This window comes from Natrix helvetica (assembly GCF_964273705.1).
Source record: "Natrix helvetica genome assembly, chromosome: Z".
NCBI classification, from domain to species: Eukaryota; Metazoa; Chordata; class Lepidosauria; order Squamata; family Natricidae; genus Natrix; species Natrix helvetica.
This window is the reverse complement of record NC_138554.1, coordinates 49,168,459-49,182,922: the sequence shown is the minus strand read 5'-3', so window position 1 is coordinate 49,182,922 and position 14,464 is coordinate 49,168,459. Positions and strand designations below refer to the sequence as shown.

Here is a 14,464-nt window from a genome sequence, read left to right as displayed (position 1 = left end):
CAAAAAAGTGTGCCCATGCAATCTGTGTTGAGAAATTTGTGTAAGGGGAATAGTTTTAAGAATGCCTTTCAAAAGCTCAAAAATAATTTACATTGATTTTTGAGGGCAAATGTATCTGTACAGAATTGCTGCATAAAGTAGTAATTTTTGTGGTTTTACCAATGAAGCTCTTGGTAAATTGGGATTCTGCAAACCTACTGGTCAAGAACTTATTTGTTTGTTTGTTCATTCATTCATTATATCGCTCCTTTTTAATTTTTACAAACAACTTGCAGTGAACACATCTAATCCTCTTTCCGCCTCCTATTTTTCCCCCTAACAACAACCTTATAAGGTAGGTTATGCTGAGAGAGAGTAATGACCCCACTGGTTTTCATGACTAAGGCAGGACTTGAATACAAATAGGCTGCTATTTGTAGTTTTTCCGCTGAGAGGGCAAGCATGAAAGTCTTTGATTAGAAACTGACAAAATATCAGTTCTTAGGAGGGTTTCCCATGAAGAGACAATATTTCAGTGTCCCCATACTTCTCAGCTGCTCTTTATGAATGACAAAAGTGATTCAGGTTAAGCAAGATTCCATATGGCTGGCCAAATTTTCTTATATCATCTGTGGTATAACTGTGGTAGTTTACAACAAAGACTTTTGTGGAGTACTTTATCAAAATATACCCAGCCACTTTGTCACTCTCGTGAGAACATTAGAGCAGCAAACATAGTTTCACCATGAGGCACAAAAGTGGTTGGCAAAATACAACAAAGGGTGTGTGAAATTAGACTTTCTGATAACTTCCGTGCCACCTGAATTGCTTTTTGAACTCTGTCATCATTGCTTCTTTGACCCAAAGAACTCCTGACTCACTTTCACCTGATTCTGATAATGAAGTCATGGGTGAACGAGAAAAGGAACACTAGGGAGGTAGATTTTTTAAAAATTTTGCTGAGTAGTAAAAACATATGTATATCTGAATCAAAAATGATAAATAGAAATGTGACTGTGAATTAGGCATTTTTCCATTAACCTATCTGTTGCATTTGGGGAGGAAATACCTGCAAAGAGTCTGACATTGAAATATGTTTATCTCATATGAAGCCTTATGCAAACTGGCACAAGGTTCTAAGGTTAGTAGTGCTTGGATCCACTTAGATTTATAGACCCCATGTGACTGAACGTCACTGATTTCTTTTGACACAGATGATGTCCTCAGTGTATGTTCCTTTATTTTTTCAATTCAATTTTGCATATTCTCCATTTTCCAGACAGTTTTTATCTGAATGATATTTATAATTCTACACAGTTTTACCCAGGCGTACATCCTAATGAATTCAGTAATACATCTTCCTACTAGATCTGTTGCCTAATATATTAGATTTAATGGTTGTTAAGCCTTCGTCAAAAAAGCACAGCAGATTTGATAAAGTATCTACAAAAAGTATGATAAATATCACCTGAGAAATTGAGTAGAAAACTATATTTCTTCACTTTTTCTGTATATCAAAGGGGCTGAAAACATCTTCTAAAAATTAAACTCTGGGAAAGAATCTTGTATATTACAAGGTAGGTTTTTTTGTCCCCAATCTAGCCTGGTTTACCTTTCAGAAGTATAGATTTTAGTTCTCATTATTGACAACAGTAACCATAGTAGCTGGATAATTTGGATATTGAAGATCATACATCTGGAAAAGAATCAAGCTGGGTGAGGCTATTATATAATTTCATAAATTGGTTCTTGCAATGTATCTGTTTTCAGAAATATGCCTGTAATTTGGACCTTAGTATTATTTCATACAGCAGCACTGCATTATAATGTGCTTGAATGGACTGGGCAGAGTTTATTTTAGGAGGAGAAAAAGGTTACCTAAACCTGCTTGTTATATTCTTACTCTTCTGTCAATGCATTGTTGCATATGTGATCACCTTATACCACTCTCCCATATTACAATAATCGTTAAGTTTATATTAATGCATATACTGGATATTATATTTTTCAATGAAGTATAAGCAAAAAAGCCAGAGCCAGATGGCAGCAACAGCTTATATTTGGAAAAACTGCTTATAAATCAGATTATATTTGGGAATTTGTGTAAAAATGCCAGTTTGGTGTAGTGTTAAGTTGTTGGCCTAGAAACTAGAAAACTGAGACTAATAGCCCTGCCTTAAGCATGTAAACTGGCTGAGTGACCTTGGGCGTTTCATTCACTCACTCTCAAGCTAACTCATCTCACAGGGTTGTTCTTGTGGGGAAAATAGTGAGGAGAAGAAGTATTATGTACATCGGTCACTTTAAGTTTCTTATAAATAAGGTTCGTTTAAATCAAATCAAAATAAATAAAAAATATTGCTGTGTTTTAACGTAGTACACATTGGGATAGTTGCATACAAAAACAAAAACCAGGTGGTGGGATAGCCATATAGATTGTCCTGCAATTCATGTAAAACACTATATTCCACATACTGAGGAAATAAATGATCAGAAATTGAAAGATAACTGAAGTTAAATAAAACAGAAATTAAATGGCTATGTGTTGTTCTAAGCCGTAATGTGGGTTACTTTGTTTTGGCACAATGTGATGAGTTTATAACTTAATATATCCATGTTACATTATTCAAGAAACCATGGTTAAAACAAATCTTGTTTGTTTTAATGCAAATTTCTCTTGCATATTGCCATCTTATACTCATTATTCACAAGAATGAATTGAGGCTTCTATTCTCCTTTGGGACTTGAACCAACTGTACAATTAACTGTGTGCCTCCTGTATGGTTTACCTCATCATTATAATATTTGAGTTTAAGGGAACCCATTGACAATACTCATATCCAGATATTCTAGAGCTGATATTATTCTGCGAAGTTAGAGGAGAGAATGAGATGGATTCATTATGTTATAGTGTATGCTATTTTCCCTTGTCAACTAGATCACTGACAATTGTCTTGGTGAGATTGCTGGGTTATAACTCCATTTATTATGTTCCTGCAGTGCTATCAAAATTAGTTCCAGGAAGATAACTTTCCTTGGAACTTTACCAAAGACAGTAACAATGCATTTTTCAGCAGCACAAAGAATGTGTATGTCACTTTGAGAACTTGAAGGCGATTCATATGTTTTATAAATAAGCAACTTTTGAGCTGAGTTTTACTGTCTGATTTAAGCTACAATGGGATGATATTGGGGGGGGGGGGAGAAATGTGGTTACTTGTTTCATTAACCATCACCATTAACCATTTCACTAACCATGCACATCTTTTTGCCCTTTGAATATGAAGTGTTACACAACCTTAGTGTGAGCATACACTATATTGCCAAAAGTATTCGCTCACAACTGAGTCTGATTATGTGGATGGGTGGGCGAATACTTTTGGCAATATAGTGTATTTAGCTACATGATCCTATCACTTCCCCAAAACAGCAACTTTTAATGTAAAAAAAAGAAAAGAAATGTGATAATGTTTTGAAGAATTGCTTTAAAAACAACTTGCATTTACTTTTCAGAATCTTGTTCTATCTGAATATTTGCATCATCTTAGTTTAGAAGAGTTAATCAAATTGTTATATGTTACAGATAATGACATGGATCTTGGAACTCCCCAAAAAACCCTTAACAGGATGTTGGGCAACTCTTATGAGGGTGACCTGCCATCTGATCATAGTGCAATCCTTTGCAACGGTGAGCAGAGCAACTTTCCGACCCACACTGATGTGATCAAGCGTTCTCAACCTCTGTTCATCGAAGCAAATAGGTATGTTACAATGGAGAAAATCATTGTGATATCACAAAAGGCTTGTTTTTGTAGAGATAGAAATCAGCGGTGAGAAAATTTAGTGTGACCTTTTAGTTTTCTCTGGAATCAATATCAGTGCCAGAAATAACTAGTCATAAAAAATTATTTCTGAACATGATCAGAGTATAAAATACACCAAGCTTATTAATGAATAATGTAATGATTCTGCCTTGTGTTTTCCACATAATTGAAAAATAGGAAAAATTATGGGAAGTCTTGAAATCTGCTTTCTATATTTTGAATTAATTATTTTGCAGCTTATGTTTGTATCTCATCTAGAAATAGAAAAAAATGAAATGTGGTTCATATGCTAATAGTTTTTTCTGTTTTAGTTGTAGAACAAGTGAAATAGATTTTTATTTTTATTTATGGTTTATTAAGCTTATCACTTTATGATCAAAATGAAATATTGTTGTTGTTGTTGTTTATTGGATTTATATGCCGCCCTTTTCCCAAAGGATTCAGGGTGGCGTACAACATTAAAAAAATCACATATTACAAAAATTGAAAAGGAAATTAGATAGAGTATCCAAAAACAAACCCAATTAATACTAACAATAACAGTTTAAAAATTAGATTAAAATTAACAATTAAATGAATCATTTATTTTATTTTGTTCAGGCCAGGCCGGCTTGCTGGAAAAGCCAACTTTTTAGGGCGCCTCAGAAGGACCGGAGGTCGGGGATTATGCGAAGCTCCGGGGGCAGCTCATTCCAGAGGGAAAGCGCTCCCACAGAGAAGGCTCTCCCCCTGGGGGTCGCTAGCTGACACTGTCTGGCCGACGGCACCCTGAGGAGGCCAACTCTGTGGGATCACACTGGACTGTGGGAGGCTATTGGTGGCAGTAGGTGGTCTCGCAGGTACCCTGGGCCTAAGCCATGGAGCACTTTAAAGGTCATAATTAGTACCTTGAATTGCACCCAGAAAACAATCGGCAACCAGTGCAGGCCACCTAAAAGGAGCGTAACATGGAGCACCCCATGATAACCTGTGCGGCCGTATTCTGGACCAGCTGAAGCATTAGAACCAAAATTGATAGGTAGCATGCAAATCTTTTGTTTGACATGATAGATAATTTTTTTCTGTGAGAATCATACTAACTTTAGGATAATCTGCTGAGTCTGCATGCCAATGACCATTGTGCCCTCGGGATTTGTCAGAAACGAGTTCCTACTCTACTATAGTTATGTTATATAACAAATATGGCAAACCCTTTGCACTGCTTATTCCTTTCTCTTTTAGTATTAAACCGACAATGGGCCACACAGTTTATGGATTGTAATTTTAGTATAGTTAGACCATGTATAATTGACACACTGGATTTTATCATAGATTTTAGTTGTTATTTATTATTTTATACTATAATTTTAAACTGTATATTTACTGAGTGTTTTTATTTGTTCTGGTCTCTGGTCCATGACTATAATGAACTAAGTTGAATTGAACATTGGGGTCAAAATAAAAACACGGTTGGAATCAGCTATTCTGCTACTCATTAGGACAACTTTCTTGTACATTCTTGATCTAAAGTTACTTAATTTCATTTTAATTCTGAAACCGAGGATCAGTTAATTTTGAACTGGGATGCTAGACCATTTGCCATGCTATGTAGGGCATTTTGAATTCCTTGGTAACTGCTCAGATAAATCTGCACACCTTGTCTCTTGGGGTGCCTCAAGACGCTTTGGTAGATGTGCAAACTTTCATTCTCAGTAATGGCCATGCATACAGATTACAAACCTGAAGTAACACAGAAGGATTGGGGAAGAAAAAGCCAAAAGAATTAAATATTTGCTTTCTTGTCTGCTCACAGTACTAGTGGCACACAAAAGTGGATATAGCAAGTTTGCTGAGTCTACTAACTATTGAATGAGCTCTTTGTGAATAAGTGCAGAGTGATCTAAAGTCTGGGCAATAAGTGTTGAATGTGATATATTGATCTGAAATACTTAATTATATTGCAAGAGATGAGTTCAGACTTCTGGTAGGAATTATCTGACTCTTCTCTGCAGCTTGCTGCTTGTGAGATTAAAAAAAATAGAGTGTATCAGAAAAAAAATAGAGATTTCCTGGAGATAATGAGTGTCTCATCTACATTTGGTTCTGGCTACAGAATAACAGACTTGGAAAGGAACCTGGAGGTCTTATAGTCCACCCCTCTGCTCAAGCAGGAAACCCTAGCCTAGACCAATTCAGACAAACAATTGTCCAATCTTTTCTTCAAAACCTCCAGTGTTGTACAGCACCCTCATCTGTATTCACCATGTTTCTATGAGGAACAGTTGATTTTGAATTATGGGCCTAGACCACTTGCCATGTCATGCAGGGCATTTTGACTTACTGGTAACTGCTTAAATAAATATGTATACCTACATCTTGCCTCTTATGATGCCTCGGATACTTTGGTAGATGCGCAATAATAGCTATGCTATGCACATAAACAACATGATTAGCTCTGATGGAATACAAACTTAGAAAAAAAGCCAACAGCAACAACAATAATACTAATAATCACCAGTCAATGGTATTTGTAATGCATTTTTGAATGTTCGGTTGACTGAGTTTCATGTTTAATGAATAAAGTAAATAATAATGACATTATTAAATAACCCAGATGCCCTATTAATAGCTAACTTACTTATAACAATCTTTCCATTCTTTTCCTTTAGAAAAATGAAGGAGGAAAAGCCTCATACCTTATCTTTGCCTTCTATCCCAAACCCTTTTCCGGAACTCTGTAGTCCCTCAAACTCACCTATCCTCACCAGCTCCACACTGGGGCCAGGATCACAGCATGAAGGTGGCTCTCATGTAAGTGTATCTATTTGCATTTGGAGGAAGGGGAAGATGGCCCAGGTTCTCCTTGGTGGTCCAGCTAGGTGGCAATTCCTATTTGATTTGATTAATCTGGGAAAAGCTTAGGTTCCTAGATAATCCCAGGATAAAGACTAAACTGTAAACCAAGAAAATATTTCAGAAGAAGACCATGAGTATTCAAGAAAATTTCATGCAGATATGCACAAAATCTTTAAGGATTGGATTCTTAGGAGAAACCTAGAAGAACTTTACAGGTTTGAGGTTTGTTCGTTTTTTGCAAAGCTGGAATGAAACAGAAGCATAGTAAAGATGCCTCTAAAGATAGCCTAGAGGATCTTTCCCTCTCATCACAGCCACCCATAAATTTAGAGTAGCCACTGCCAAATTCAGAGAACCTTTTCCCAATGTAGCCTGTACAGATGATTTATTTCAATTCCACAGGTTCCAAGTGATATGGTCTTTGATGAAAGGAACCAGTTTTAGGGAGGTTGTTTTTGAGTCTTGCAATTCAGAGATGATAAAAAGCGTACCAAGGTACATTTTGGCAGGATTACAAAAAAAAAGGGGGGGGGCAGTCATATATACAAATTAAGTGAAAATTGCCTACTGGCGCACAGTAAGAATGATTTATAACTAAATAACCTGACAAGGTATTATAATTGGCTAGATTCACACGTTGTGCAAATGTGTTTCTTTTTATTTTGTTTCATGCAACATATGAATTCAGACACTATTTTTCATCATCCATTTTTAATTAAATAAATCCTTTAGAATATCAATTTGAGTTTGAAACCTGGAGAGCTCTTGTAATATTTCCTTATCTTTCTTTGTTTGTTTCAATTTTCAATATCCTTATAAATGCCGTAATTCTGTTTTCTTGATAATTCTAAAAGCTCCCTGAAATTCTTTGTTAAGTTTCATCTTAACACAGTGAGTTGCAAATTAGCTAACCATGTTTCAGCCAGCCATATTGCAAAAAAATCAGCCAACCATCCATCAAAATGATTATTTTTTAGAATATCATTGCAACATAATCTGACTCTAAATTGCAGGGCTTGCTCTGTTCTCAAGAGCTGACAGTTGAATCTATAACATTCAGCGTTATCCATTGTTTTCCCCCTTCCATAAAGTATGGACAGAAGAACAGTCAAGGGAAAATTACAGCTTTGGATTCATGGGACAAGATATGGCAAAGCTGTTTCCCTTAGAAATTGTTGCCAGGATTCTCAGGTTTTGTTTAACTAGCCTGGGAGCATCGGCTGGGAGTCTTTAATTATGGGATGGAAGGCTTCCAGCTGCTTTGTAAGTGTTGGAGTCCACTTGATGTCTCTTTGGTTTCTTATCTAAAGATATGCTTTTTAAAAAGGACTTTGATGTGAGGCAGAGGCAGCTAACAAATCATCTGATAATCTACTATCAGCTGGTCTTCTAGCCTACCTGTGCCCACATCAAAGACATTTTTAAAAGCATCTTATTCTTGCTGCCTAGTTATGATTGCTAATAGGTATTGTAACAATATATGCCTTTATTCAATAAAATAATCCATATTTGTATCACAATCAATAGCAATACTATGATGAACTATAAGAGACATCAGAATAAAAAAAGAATAAGAAAGATAAGAAAAAGCATCAAGCCTATATTCACTTACTGTGAATATGTCACTATCATCTCTGTAGGACTTTCTAGATGTACCCCAAAGAAGTATTGCTTAAAATTTAAAATTCATTTTATCTCCATTATAAGATTCCCAGTCAATCAAGAATGCCATTTCCATTTTAAATTTAGATTATTTCATGGAGAGAGGATAGTCTTTCTTTTAATTTTACATAGTAATTTTGATAACTAGAGCATCCTTTCTCAGACTGGTATCCTCAAGTGTTAACATGTGAAGAGTTCTTGAAATTATATTGTAACTGATTAGATTTATTGCTTTCAGTGAAAGTTATTGATCCAGCGGATCATTTCAAATTTTAAATGATACTTTAGCTCCATTTTATATGTGGGAACTGATTTCATTTCCCCTGCCTTTAAAAGTGTTGGAAGAAATGTCCTTCTGGGTTCAGGTCCAAGTGGGGAAAAAGACACCATAAACATGGAGGCTGCTTGGAAAGGTGATTTAATGGTGGACACTGGTCAGGCTTGAGGTCCTGAACAGTAAAGGGGGATTACATGCTTCCAGATGTTGGGTGAAGAAGAAAAGAAGAGTGAGATGCTGAAAGTTCCTGGTTTTATGCCCTCTCTGGCCTCTGATCCTGATCTTATATTCTGATTGGTTGTCAGACTCCCATGGGGCCATGCAGGGGCAACTCTCTAGGCTATTTTGAGTCCAAGTTTGGTTGAGCATTCTTCTTCTCAGGTGCTCTGTGGTGAGATGGGTAAAGGCTAATACTATCATGCCTTAATCCCATCACCTTGGAGCTGAAGGGGGGAACATCTTTGTTATGTAAAATAGACTGGCTCAGGTATTTTAATGGCCCATTGACAAAAGTGGAGGCTATTAAGGGTGAGTCTGTTTCCTACCTAAAACATATTTCTCCATTTCTTATCCAGGAAAATATAATATTCTGCTCTTTCAATGTTTCTCAGGATATTTCATTTTTCTAGGAGAGGGGTGGGTACTAATTTCCTAAAAAAGGACATACTAACTAATATTCACAGGAAACCATATATCATGTATTGTAGTACAGTAACTTACTATGGAATATAGGAGAGCATGGAAAGTAGCAGCCACGCTGTCTGTGATAAGAAGCCACAGATTGAATTTAGAAAGCAACACTGAAGATTTTTTTTTCACAATTCAGAAACACATTAATTTCACTCTCTATATTTTTATTTCCAAGTACTAAGAAACAGACAAGATGAAGCCACCATGCATTATTATTCAAGCAACCACTGACCATATATTTTTATAAACTAAACTCTTCTTGCTTTCTCATCTGACCCCTATACTTTTGTATTAAGAGAAGTTTCATTTGCAGTCTTCAGTGCAGCAATGGGAAAACAGTGATTCTCCAAATATTTCTGCAAGTATAACTTTCAGCAACTCCAATTTTGAAGAAGCAATGGGAGCTAAGTTTAGTAGCCTTCTGGAAGTTACAGGTTATACCCTCATCCCCCTTAACCCATGATGATTTTTTAAAACTGCAAACTATAAAAACAAAATAAAAATACCCTTTACTCAATGCCTTCTGTTGATCAAGGTGTTATTAAAGTTGTAATACCCTATGGCAATAATTTGAAAATTATTATTAAAAAATAAGTTAGGTGTACTATATCTGGGCTACAAAAAGCTGATGCCCACTAGAAAGCAGCCAATTCACACAGAAAACTCTAAATCCTTCCTGCCATCCAGTGATGTTACTTATTTTTATAGCTTATATGTTATAGCCCTCATAAATAAATACATTCTATAAGTGCCTGATCTCTCCTTTCTAAAGATTAGTGCTTAGCACTAATGGCAAAAACCATTTTATTTCTTATTTGTTTGCTGTATTCTAAATGTTTCTCAGCCTGCTTTTGCATGGATCAATGGACATTGGTTGCCTATTAACCTCTAGCCATCAATGCTAATTTAAACAATAATTTTCTAGATCTTGGTGCAATTAAAGGCATACCTTTAGCTAATGTAGTAAACTAAGACATAGCACCCACTACTTATGTAGTATAGCTTTAAAATCTAATATTTATCATGGAATTTAAATTACTTTTTGTAGCTGCCAAGTTTTTGCAAGAAGGATGCCTTTCATTTTAAATATTTGCAAGGAATGTGCAGTGTTGCTGTTGTTACAGGTTTGGTGGCATACCTTTGGGAACTTGTGCAAAAGCAACTCACCAAAGGACTATAGCTATCCCTTTGGTACAGCTGTCACTGGTTTGGAAGCAAAATCTAAATTTATTTCACCTAAAAGCTGGACGATAATGGGAATTTTTTATAGAAACAATCAGATCAGTGGTGTATAAATACTGTTTTGCACATGGCGTAGTGTTACAAACAGAAACATCAACAGAAATCATAATAGCAAAAGCAGCATTAAAAATTAAATATGAGATTTCCACTGGCCGATGCCCAAGAACACTTCGCAAAAACACAGTATGATAGATTTTATGTTTGTGTGGATTAACAATATAATACTTAAATATAAGAACAAAGGGGAAAATATAGGAATAATCATGCAGGATATTTATCTAAGGGACATAAAGGAGATACACTTAATTTCAAAGGACTTGTAATATTTATTGATATTTTCAGGCTTTTTGCTAATAGGTAAGGATGATCTTGTAATATAATAGCAGAATGCTTGTTTCAAGAGCTTTATATGTGTTGACAGCAATCCTTAACAGTTACAGTCATGTAAAAGGTAAAGGTTTTCCTGCCAGTCATGTCCGATTCTAGGATGCAGTGTTTATCTTCGTTTCTTGGTTGTGTGAGCCAGCGTTGTCCAAGGACATTTTCTGTGGTCATGTGGCCAACATGGCTATACACCAAAGGTGCATGGAATGCTGTTACCTTCCTGCCGAAGTGGTACCTATTAATCTACTTGGATTTGCATGGTTTTGAACTGCTGGGTGGACAGGAATGGGAACTCTTCCCGTTGAGTGGCGCTCAGGTCTCGAACACAGGCTGTCGGTTTTCCAGCTGAAAAGCTCAGCATCTTTAATTGCTGAGCCATCATGCCTCCTACAATCCTTTAAGTTGGCCAAATATAATTTGCATCTGAGGCTGATAACTAAAAGATCTGTATCAGAGGTGGTATTCAGCCAGTTCTGACAAGTTCTGGAGAATTGAAAGCAGAAATTTTGAGTAGTTCAGAGAACTGGCAAATAGGCTGGCCCCGCCCCCACTGCCACCAAGCCTCCCAGCTTCTTTTGTTGACCTGAACAAGAGAATGGAGCTGGAAAGCAGGCTAGTGGGGTGGGAAGGGAATGGAGATTTTGTAGTATCCTTCCCCTGCCACGCCCATAAAGACATGCCCACCCTCACACCATGCTCACAAAGCCAAGCCCACAGAACTGGTAGTAAAAAAAATTGAAACCCACCACTGATCTGTATACTTGGTGAAAATTAGCTACCATGTAGCTACAAAATTTAGAGTATGCAGCTAGTCTCATTGAATTACTACTCATTTAGCAACCATTTGAAGTTATGATGGTGCTGAATGAGGGGACTTCTGATTGGTTCTCAATAGTTGTGGCTATTGTAACATCCCTGCTCTGGCCATATTATCATGATTCAGCCACTGGACAATTGGCTCACAATTATGACATTGCAGTAACTTGTAGTCATGTGTGATTGCCAGTTGTGACCTTCACTATTGGTTTCCAACAAGCAAAGTTAATGGAGAAGCGGGTAGGAAGTCACAAATAGCAAACATGAGATTGTGGGACCGTGATTGCATGGATATGCTTAATGATGGCAACAGGGATATTCTTACATCTGGACCATGGAAGGAGGAGTGGGGAATACATTAAAACACTGCTATTATGATTTTTCTCATCAAAACTTCCAATTAATGGTAGTTTTCTATCATATCTCTCTTTCTCCACCTCCCTCCTTCCCTCTTTCTCTCCGTATGTTTTGGGGAAAACATGAGACAGAGAAAATAATAATGATAGTCTGATAATTCAATTATTGGCATTTTGAACATGGATTCTTACTAGATAACTAGAATCCGGTTCTTTAGAGGGACTAAATACCCTCCTTTATTAACAGTTTTAATACAAAAACACAAATATAGAAAAGTTAAAATGTAAACGATATAATTAATTGGACATAAAATATATTTAAAAATATGCACTGAGTATTTACACGATTCAGAAGAAGTTTTGTTATTTTTCTCCATCTTAAATAACGGGAATTTGAATTTACTTGTGGAAGAATCTTTAAAACACATCCCATCTTATCCCCTTTTTTTAAGAGCTTAAAATACAGGTGAAACTCGAAAAATTAGAATATCGTGCAAAAGTTCATTTATTTCAATAATGCAACTTAAAAGGTGAAACTAATATATGAGATAAGACTCATTACATGCAAAGCAAGATAGTTCAAGCTGTGATTTGTCGTAATTGTGATGATTATGACATACAGCTCATGAAAACCCCAAATCCACCATCTCAGAAAATTAGAATATTACATATAATCAATAAAACAAGGATTGTACATAGAACAATATCGGACCTCTGAAAAGTATAAGCATGCATATGTACTCAGTACTTGATTTGGGCCCCTTTTGCAGCAATTACTGCTTCAATGCGGCGTGGTATGGAAGCTGTGGCACTGCTGAGGTGTTATGGAAGACCAGGATGCTTCAATAGCGGCCTTCAGCTCTTCTGCATTGTTTGGTCTCATGTCTCTCATCTTTCTCTTGGCAATGCCCCATAGATTCTCTATGGGGTTCAGGTCAGGTGAGTTTGCTGGCCAATCAAGCACAGTAATCCCACGGTCATTGAACCAGGTTTTGGTGCTTTTGGCAGTGTGGGCAGCTGGAAAATGAAGTCAGCATCCCCATAAAGCTCGTCTGCGGAAGGAAGCATGAAGTGCTCCAAAATCTCCTGGTAGACGGCTGCGTTGACTCTGTTCTTAATGAAGCACAGTGGTCCAAAGTCCTGTTGCTCCTTGATCCAAAGTCCTCTTTTCTGATTGCCAAAAGCACCAAAAACCGATTCAATGACTGTGGGATTACTGTCCTTGATTGGCCTCTCCATTTCTTCCTCCATACTCTGGGTCCTTGGTTTCCAAATGAGATGCAAAAGCTGCTCTCATCAGAAAAGAGGACTTTGGACCACTGAGCAACCACTGTTTTATTGATTGCATGTAATATTCTAATTTTCTAAGATGGTGGATTTGGGGTTTTCATGAGCTGTAAGCCATAATCATCACAATTATGACAAATCACAGCTTGAACTATCTTTCTTTGCATCTAATTAGTGTTATCTCATATATTAGTTTCACCTTTTAAGTTGCATTACTGAAATAAATGAACTTTTGTACGATATTCTAATTTTTCGAGTTTCATCTGTAAGTCTTAAGAGGTTTTTTGAATATGTTTATTTAAAATAACAATAAAGAGAAAATCTCAGTATATTTATAATGCATTTCACCTTCATCATCAGGAATTGGAATACAAGGCTATCAATAATTATGAGAAATTGTTCTGGATAATCTCATTTAATAAACTGTACAATATATACTCAATTATCTTTAAGCATAATCTGTATAGCTGAATTCTGTTACTTAAATAATAGATTTACTCCCTCTTGTGGAATAACAAGTGTAGCAGATATGTTTCAGAACTGATTCATTCATAAAACAAAATCAGTGTTGGTCATTTGACATCATTTAAACATCTTGTTTCCATCAGTAGCCAACCAGTACCAGCCATTAGCCATCTTGTTTCCATCATGTAGGAGGAATGTAGGAGATAGGAAAGCAACATCCTTCCCTATTTTGCTTGGCTGTTGCCTTCATGCATGATAAATGGAAGTATGTAAGGCTCAGATAGGTCATTTTGATACACCTGTAAATCAGGTTGTAATAGCTAATGATAAATGAGATTTCTGAAACAATCTGGACATTTGAAAAACATAGTATATGGATAAACAAAAATATTTTCCCCTAACTTTCTTCTGCTGAAGAATTTATCCTTCTCTTTTCTGAATAAACTGATAGAATTCTCTTTGTTGCTGAGGGCTCTGGGACTTTTCTTGGTGCAATAGTTTATTGCAAATTCGCTATTCACTGAACTTGATAGTCATAACTATTCAATGGACAATCATGTAATCACCATCATAGCTAAAGACAAATAGATGTGTCTCTTTTGGTTCCTTCAACTTTCATATTTTTGAACCACATATTCATACGTTTT

At 36.3% G+C, this 14,464-nt stretch overlaps 1 protein-coding gene across 1 annotated transcript in view; it reads left to right on the top strand.

Moving 5' to 3' along the window:
• Positions 1–14,464, top strand: part of GRB7 (growth factor receptor bound protein 7) — a 56,890-nt gene that overhangs the window by 23,621 nt on the left and 18,805 nt on the right. The window contains exons 2-4 of the mRNA XM_081970635.1: positions 3,563–3,740; positions 6,452–6,664; positions 6,830–6,860. Coding sequence (XP_081826761.1) covers positions 3,571–3,740; positions 6,452–6,664; positions 6,830–6,860 — 414 coding nt within the window. The 5' untranslated portion in view covers positions 3,563–3,570. The remainder of the gene's footprint in view (positions 1–3,562; positions 3,741–6,451; positions 6,665–6,829; positions 6,861–14,464) is intronic.